The sequence below is a fragment of the Lolium perenne genome, chromosome 3, assembly GCF_019359855.2.
Source record: "Lolium perenne isolate Kyuss_39 chromosome 3, Kyuss_2.0, whole genome shotgun sequence".
NCBI lineage: Eukaryota > Viridiplantae > Streptophyta > Magnoliopsida > Poales > Poaceae > Lolium > Lolium perenne.
In genome coordinates, this window is record NC_067246.2 from 193,011,245 (window position 1) to 193,020,043 (window position 8,799).

Here is an 8,799-nt window from a genome sequence, read left to right on the forward strand (position 1 = left end):
TGAATAACAGTAAATTATGATATAAAATAGTGATGCAAAATGGACGTATCAGGCCCCTACTTTTTCTCCCCCTCGTGAGGATCCCTCCTCCGGGGCACCGTCGAATAGGCAACGACACCAGCCGTCGTCGCTCCCCACGGTCAAATCTAGCGATAAATAGCGCCGGATTAGACGAAACTTTGGCGTGGAGAGCGCCGAACTTCCAGCCGTCTCCTAAGGTAGACGCCCGGAGATCGGCATTTTTGGCTTTAGTTTCATAAATAAACTAACGGTTCGGCGAATTTGACAAATTTTTTCAATATTTGGCTTATTTTTACAAATAAACGTTACAGTTCAACAAAGCAAGCAAATAATTTGACAAGTTTTGAAACAAATCAAATGGAAACTAGTTGGTGTTGCCTCGAAGCCTCCATATGTGCTACACCAGATCATTCTACAGCTGTTGATGCATTGCGGAGTATCGAATCTCCTGACGCGTAGCGATGAACGAAGCCCACGATGCCGACACCTTGTGATTAGGCTGTGCAAGAGGACCCTCTTTATCATATGATGCAGCTTGTTCGCTCAGAGGACTGGATACTTTCGCTCATTCTCAATAATCATGTTGTGTAAGCACACACAACATTTCATCACCTCCCACATCTGATCTTTGGACTAAGTCATAGCGGGAAACCGAACTACAACAAATCTCTGCTGGAGGACACCAAATACACGCTCGACGTCCTTTCAGCAACCTTTTTGTTCCTTGACATGGACATCTCTGAGGCGAAGGAACACACCAAGTGGATTGGCCTCGAGGAGGCCATCCAACGCTCGTAGCAGGAGGCCGCACCGGCACCGCCAACAGTAGATGCCGCCTCCTCCTCTAGCGACCAGTGTCCAGCCGCCACCGCAGGTCTTTTTCGACCTCGGTGAGGATGACTAGACACCATCGGCGAGGAGGACCAGAAGCTCCGCCAACATCATCTATTTTTTTAGTTGTAAAATGCTGCCTTGTGGACCCCTAATTAATAGTATAAATTATTTATTTATTTTGGCGAATAAAGCAGAAAGGAGCTTGAATCCGGCGGCCGTTGGATATGGCCATATGGGCCTTACTCGTTACTAAACGGCCCTATAATATGGAGTGGTGGCCGGCCCGTGGACTTTTCTATATAACCATCGTCTATCCGTGGAAGCAGAAGCACTTCGCCGCCGCGTCCGCCTCCCGCACCAATTTGACCAACAGATATCATCGGCCACTCCACACCCCGGCCCGTCAAAGATCCCGTATCCCTAGATACATAGAAGAGTATGGATTCTTCTTGCCTTGATCCGAAGAGGATGATGTATTCTTTCCTTGACCCGAAGAACACGATGGATTATGCATTGTTTAAGAAGGTTCGCGCCGTATTCATGTTCGACACCGTGAGCCGTAAATCTATGATTGAGTCGGTTAAGACCTTGGTAGACCTTAGGAACAACCATGATGAATTGTTGTTGCCTCAGTTGGATGTCATTCTCCACAAAGGTACGAGTAATTTGTATATGTTAGATTCCTCGGGTTATGTTGTAGGCTTGCTATCAATTTTAGGAATTTTGTACCTGAATCATGTGTATCCACTCCGATGCTTCGATTTTCTGCTCTATCCACATGTTACCATTGAATTTGACCATCTGAGTTTTTCTTCCCAGATCTTGTTGAACACGCATGGGGCTGGGATAGGCTATTGCCGTGGATGACTGGTTACTGTCTTTTCGAAGACTATTTTGAATACCTAGGCGATTATTACGGCAAAAATTCGGCCGAAGCAGAGATAAATTGTGGTGACTTATCATCTTGCTTAGCCACAAAGGTAAGACCAAGTGCCACTTCTACTATAGGACATATTGTTATTTGATTTATTCCTATGCTAATTAATTTTTTCACGCCGTCATAAACTGCTGGTATCAAGTGTATCGAGACAGAGGATGCAGTCTATGAAGCCACCGTAATGAGCTACTTCTTTGCAGAAGCACAGCTTGTTACTAGTACTCGTCCACATAGGGCTCTGCGCAAACGCATAAAATCTGAAGCAGACCGTATCAAGACTCTAGGTTCTGCATCCACAGTTCAAGCTACTGGCTTTATGGTACAGTCTACAACATACGTTTTATCAAATTTCGCCACTGCCTTATCAATTTGTAGTCGCAATATCTTGTTGTTCACTATGTTTTTTCACCAATTGAAAAATGATTGTTGTTTTCAAGTGTATCATGGAAGAGGCAAACCTGATGCTTGAGGTGTTCAAAAGAAACGTCGTAAATGCTGATAAATATACGATTGAAATGATCCAAAGGGAATTTGAGTTTGGCTATGACATCCGGAGTGCGGCCTTAGATATACTGACCAAGTACAAGGGGCCTTATTGTAATGAAGTCTCTGCTTCCCTGCTGGTATGCCTATCCCTCTGCCAAAAACCATTGTATATTGATGCTTCCGTTGCCTTGAGCTTGTTATCACCAATTCTGAAATGTTGTTTTAGGGCATGCAAAAGGAGGCTACTGAGGCACGTAAGTTGTTGAATCAGGGAGGAGACTTTGACTCTTTATCGATGTGTCAAGATATAAGGGCCAATCTGCTGCGACTTTTGATCATCATTCGAGACTACTTTCCTATGGATTGTGGTATTGAGTATCCTCATAAGATTGGTGATGCTCGTGCTGCCATGGAAGACAGGCTTAAAGAGTATGATATGAATAAAATTATTATTTTGTCTTACTGCATTTTTATCTCTTAGTCAGAGGTGTAATTTCGTCGTGTGCTGTCAGCAGTTTGCATCTAATTAAGATCGGGGAGGTACATGAAAATGTTGATGTGGGTAGTAACATCTCTGGGATTCCTCAAACTACGGTAACTGCTATTATTAATATATTGGGATGGTATGTTTTTTTCTTACTTCATTTATTTCATCGGTGAAATGCAATTTACTAGCAAGATGATCACTGTAAAAAATATGTCTTCTAGGTCTTTACATGATAATAATGACGAAACTGGGGCGGAAATGAAGAACAAAAAAAGGAAGATGGGAGACGGATGGAGAAAACGTAGAATTTCTTTCACTGACATGCTGCTAATTTGTGTTAATTGCTGTTCATTGTCTGAAGATTCTCACTGACATGCATGAAGCAAATGCTGTTTTCAGACAGTGGAATGCCCAGTGGCAATCTTTCTCCGCTGAGTGAAGATAGTGATTAACTGCACTGAAGTGTTGTTTGTGATGATGCTTATCTAAGGTTAGTCAAAACACAGAAATACCTTGTTATATTATTATATGCTATGCTGTTGTTTGTCTTTGCAAGCTGATCATCAGCATTTACACAGCTTTTCTATATTGAATTTGACATCCTTTAAATCTCCTTTTCTTAGTAATCCTCATGCTAATTTTTGTGCAGTGATGGTGCAAAACGATGATCGTGTGACCTGGATCAACTGTTGCTAATTGCCAATGATCTGGTTAATTGTATGAGCTATAGCATATAATATAACAAGGTTTTGGTCCATTGATAGCTGGTTAAGCGTGTTACCGTAAATTGTCCTATACTCTGTTGTTGGGATAATTGTATGAACTATAATATGCTTGGTTTTATCTGCTCAGCTCAACATTTTTTATTATGTTTTCATATATCAAAACCAATGTAATATATGTATGGATTTGGAAAGTTGGGGGGAGAGTAGCACTCATCATTTGATGATACATTCCACAATTCTGTCGCATGCACTGGATTTATCTATGAATTCTGGATGCAAACGATATATCATGTATGTACAGCCGTGACGAGAAAGGTTTTCACCAAATTGAATCGTGAATTAGCTGCAGGAACTACTTAACTAGCACGCAATCAGTCATGTGCTGCTTAACTAATCCAGCATTTTAAATAGTTTAACCGTCCAGCTCCATCAGACTTAGAGCATGTCTAACAGGCCCCTTACTTTTCTGCCCCGTATAACGCTAGAATTTCGCCCCGTATAAAAAAAATGGTCGATCCCGTATTTGACCCCGTATATTTGTAAATTTAAAACCCCGGGAAACTTTCATTCATCATAGTTCGTCGATCATACATAGGAATCGACGTACCTACATACAAAATGCGCGATCATGGATCGCGACTTCTAGTCGGAGAGGTAGACGATGGTCGCCGCCTGCGCCTGCGCCTCCCGCGCCTGCGCCTCCTGCACGGCGGCGATGGCCGCCGCCCTTTCTTCCTCCTCCGCCTTGTCCTTCTCGGCGGCGTCCTTGAGGGAGTCTTGGATCGCCTTCTCGAAGGCGGCGTCCTCGTCTTCCTCCTCCTCCTCCCCGGCGAGCGGGGCACCTCCGCCGCTGGTGCTCCCGATGGTGGCCCTCCACGCCTCGCTCACCCGGCGCTGGCGCTCCCACTCGGCGAGCCACGCCGAGAACTTCGGGCCGCTCATCGGCTTGAGCGGCGGGTCCTCGTAGTACCAGCGGCCGCCCCGCGCGAAGTCGATGAGCTTCTCCGGGACGTACGCGGCGCCGTCGTACTTGCAGGCCGCGCGACGGCTGCCGGCGGCGGATCTTTTGCATTGCCGCCGCCACGCTTCCTCCACGGTGTCCGGCGAGCGGGATCGCTTCGATCCGCTCGCCGGCGAGGCGCTACTGCGGCGGCGGGAGTCCATGCAGGATTTGGGGTGGAATGCGGCGCGGGGGAGCGACTAATTGCTCGCCGGAGCAGGAGGAGGAGGCGGCGGCGCACAGCGGAGCTAGGGTTGCGAGTGAGGGGTTAACCCCTCACTCGCACCTGCGCCCACTATAAGTACGGGGCGACGGGGCCGATTTCCTGGGCCCCGTATTCCGCCGAAACGGGCCGGCCCGATACGGGGCCTGCTAGACGCCCAAAATCGCTCTGGCCCCGTGTCCCGCCGGAATTTTACGGGGTGGGCGGGTTATACGGGGCCTGTTAGACATGCTCTTACAGTAGTAGTACTATACTGAATCCGGAAAGATCCAGCTGGTTTCTCTAGCCAGAGAACATTATGCGCCTTCAGATAACACATACCCAGCTTCTGTTTCATTCTTGTCTGATTATTTTCAGCTGCCCCGCAAAAAAAAGAGAGATCATTTTCAGATGGCATGCACGTTTCTTCTTCCTACTTTATCTCGGAAGAGAACTTCCATATGTGTGGCCCTAAAAGCAGACATGTATTCTGCATTTGCTTGCGGATGCAGCATGTGCAACCCAGGTTGCTTCCGCCAGACACTTCAGCAATCAGCATACACATCAACCACCATCTGCCAACGGAAACGTAATTAAGCAACAGCAAATTATCGGCTTCCTTCGGCCATATGTAAGACAGTAAGAGAATCCAACAATGAAATGAACGTGCCCCCCACATGCTCAGATTGTTAGGGTTTTTTTTTCAACACACAGAATATATTAGCATTAAAGATGATAGTACATCATTACATGGCTCTCAAGAACAGAGCAAGAAACGGATGTGCGTAGCTGCACAAAATAAGAGAAGGATGGTCTACACTGGTAAAGAACATGAAGAAACCAAAGATTGCCAATGGAGTCAATCAGCCATCAATCATCCGTCGACAACTCGGATTCGAATATGCCGCATCCGCAATCTTCAAGGGCCGTGCTCCATACCAGTTGATGCCCCGCAGGTGGCTCTCCTGACGGTCTATCTGGCGTATGCACTTGAGGTTGGGTAGAGTTGAGCTGTAGATATGTGTGAACCATCACCGAGCTCAACCACAACATGTCCCCGCTGTTGAATCTGGGGATCAGTAACAGACATGTTGTCATCCACAAATGGTGAAAGAACCCGAACATCAAGAGGATGGCTTCTTCAACATGAGCACCATCCGTCAAAGATAACATTGTGCCGCAATAACTTGAAGGATAATCTTGCTCATTGGTACCATAGATCATTCCCAGATTGATGATTGTCTTTGCAGATAAATCAATGTGAAGCAGTACCACTCTATGATCAGCAGGACTGAACTTGTTATTCTCCCTAGCATTGCTTTTAATTTGAGCTTTCAGCACAACACCACATCGGATTGGACAAGGAGAAAGCTGTGTAGTAATCTTGCAATTCATCTTCTCCAACCAGATTTTCAACAAAGACATATCCAAGACGGTGATGTACTTCTCAAACTTAACAAAGATGTACCAGCCTTGAAACAACAAAAAGGGGGTCCTACAAATTGTCAAGGTTCAAAAAAGCGCTGAGCGCTAAGCGAGCGGTGAGGTTCTGCCTAGAGGAACTATTGCTTAAGCGAGCTTAAGCGCCGTTTAAGCGTGCAGGGCAAAACAGGCATATGTAAGCCTAAAATAGGAAATATTGAATAATCTCACATAGTTCTATGTTGTTTTTGGTCTAACAAGAGGCCCAACAAGATACCTCTTGCTCCACATGCCCAACAAGACGCATCTTTCTTCACGGGCCCAACAAGAGGAAATACATTGATCCTCTCCAACAGGCCCAATAACCTCACGCACGTCAAATAAGTCTATCCCCTCCTGCTTCCCAGCCTTCCCGGGTCGTAGCCGCCACTCACTCGCGCCGCCTCTCTTACTTCAATCCCCTCGATCTGGACTGGGAGTGGATGAGGGGAACGAGCTGCTGGAGGAAGGGGTCCCTGTTTAGGCGGCCTTGAGGAAGATCTAGAGGGCGGAGAGGAAGAGGAGATTGACCAGCGGCACGGAGGAGCTCCAATGGTGCCGCCTCTTGCTTCTGCCTTGACACGGGAGTGGAATCGGACGAGTACATGATTCCTAGCCCTAACCCTCTTGCTTCTGCCTCGAAACCACGCGAGAGCCCACCTCCACAACTCCTCCTCGCTTTTCCTATCGCTCAGTCCAAAAGCTGAGTGGAAGGGCTCTGCTTCGCTCTAATCTACGCTTAAGCGTACACTTAGTAACGCTTTTTTGAACCATGCAAATTGTTGCAAGTCCAATACCGAATTGATTGCTTGTGAGATGAGAAGAAACAACAAACCATGTAGCAGTGCAAGATAAAGTCCAATCCTTGGCCAGTGGGAAGAAACTGCACGGCCTGGCACCAAACTCAAAACTGCTGCTCACATAAATCTGGGGAATCAAATCCAGCAATGTATCCGGAGAACTGGGGGCTTTGGCCGCAGAGATCTGACCCTGGCGCAGCACCGCAGCGGCCAGCTTCCTGTCGAGAGCCAACCAAAGCTTGCAATCAGCGATTGAATGCTGCAACACGATATGCAGCGGGCGACCGACGACGAATTCGTGCTTCAGGATGTGCAGAGCCTTATCCTTTAGCTCACATGAGACCCTAATTGCGCTGGCATCCTTTATCAATTTATTGCAGAAAAGAAAGGGGATGAAGGGAGTGGGAGCGATGGCAGCCAAAGCAAAACCTCGCCATGGACTTGGCTAAGGGGTGCCGACATGGGATCTGACCCCAATCGAACGCCCCACTTCCACCCAATAACCATGGCCACGGGAGAGAGAGCAGGGTGAGATTGAGCCAAATCTGGATCCGACCGCCTCCTGATTATTTGTCATGGAAGAGAAAAGACAACAACAAACTACAACTACTAGGTGTCAGACCACCCTCCCACCCGTCGCCGGCCACCATGGCCACCGGCGGCGAGGGGGAGAGAGGCCGGGAAGGGGAATCAGAGGTGGGGGCAAGAAGAGGCAGCACGGGGGCTGAAGACTCCACAGGGGTATTCTCTCGTGGGGCTTGGACTTGGATCAGCGTAAAAGGAAGACTGGGAGGAGCGACTTGGGGAGATTGTTTTTTTTACGGGAAATGGCATTCCATTTAAACTTCTAGCCCAGCAACATCACTTGCTAAAAAGTCAGAGATACAAACGGGAGCTTGATCATCCCAAAACGAGTCAGTAGACTCACTACTAGCACCTAGCCTAGCCAACATATGGGCAGCATTGTTACAAGAACGCCTAGCAAAGGAGAAGCTATAGGTAGAAAAATTCAGGTTATAGAGGCTTCTCACTTCCATCAGCAGGGCACCAATGGACGACTTGTCGAGCTCATTGCTCTTCAGAGCCTGGACAAGGTTTGAAGCATCAGATTCAAAGATAATTCTGTTGGCGCCGACTCTGATAGCTCCCGAAACTGCGGCAAGACAGGCAACCGCTTCAGAGTGCAGAGGATCTCTCAAGTGCACAGATATTCCTGACCCAGCAGCAACGAACTCGCCCGCCTGATCACATATGATGTAGCCCCAGCCCCCCTCACCCGAGGCCTGGTTGAAAGCTCCATCGAAGTTAATCTTGACCTGGTTCTCAGGCGGCCTAACCCAATTGGTGATGTCAGGTGGTTTGGGAGGAATAGTAGGAGACTTTAGACATTTAAAATCCACCATGTGCCGCTCCACCCGACCACAAACAGCAAGATGGTTTGAGGAGCCTTCTCCAGCATTGGCATTGTTCCTGAAACTCCACCACTCCCACATAAGGGTCAGGGCCTTAAGCTGCTCTGCCTCCCCGCACTTCCACAACTCCTCAAGCATGGCGTGAGCCGAGCTGCACGGCAGGAGGAGGTTGCGGACCGCTCCCAGACCCAAAGAATTCCAACATGCCTTTACCATTTTGCATTTTAGGAAAGTATGGCCCCCGTCTTCATCCAACCTGTGACAAACAGGACAGGTAGTATCCAGCTCCACCCCGAGCTTCAAGATCTTCATTCTACAGGCCAGACTGTTGTGGGCAAGGCGCCAGACGAACATTTTGAGCTTTTTTGGTGCACGTAGAGCCCAGATCTTTTTCCAGGTGAACTTTGCCCCAGCATCGCCGAGGCAGTCATTAG

General features: G+C 47.7%; 1 protein-coding gene across 2 annotated transcripts; it reads left to right on the plus strand.

Annotated features, from left to right (window-relative positions):
- The first annotated feature begins 1,198 nt into the window (after window positions 1–1,198).
- Window positions 1,199–3,704, plus strand: LOC127338470 (uncharacterized). Of its 2 annotated transcripts, XM_051364567.2 has the most exons (9): window positions 1,199–1,510; window positions 1,675–1,835; window positions 1,935–2,111; window positions 2,230–2,415; window positions 2,505–2,707; window positions 2,794–2,901; window positions 2,987–3,066; window positions 3,165–3,255; window positions 3,415–3,704. In XM_051364567.2, the coding sequence occupies exons 1-8, from the start codon at window positions 1,294–1,296 to the stop codon at window positions 3,215–3,217; spliced, it is 1,185 nt and encodes a 394-aa protein (XP_051220527.1). In that variant the 5' UTR covers window positions 1,199–1,293; the 3' UTR covers window positions 3,218–3,255; window positions 3,415–3,704. The 2 variants fall into 2 exon arrangements, with proteins under 2 accessions (XP_051220527.1, XP_051220528.1); XM_051364568.2 differs by lacking the exons at window positions 2,987–3,066; window positions 3,415–3,704.
- Window positions 3,705–8,799: the final 5,095 nt, after the last annotated feature.

What these genes read in the sequence shown, in the direction of transcription:
- LOC127338470 (XM_051364567.2), top strand. Translation starts at nt 1,294, where the DNA reads ATGGATTCTTCTTGCCTTGATCCGAAGAGGATGATGTATTCTTTCCTT. An exon ending in GGATGTCATTCTCCACAAAG is followed by an intron (nt 1,511 to 1,674) that starts GTACGAGTAATT and finishes TTTTCTTCCCAG; the next exon opens with ATCTTGTTGAACACGCATGG. An exon ending in AAGTCTCTGCTTCCCTGCTG is followed by an intron (nt 2,416 to 2,504) that starts GTATGCCTATCC and finishes ATGTTGTTTTAG; the next exon opens with GGCATGCAAAAGGAGGCTAC.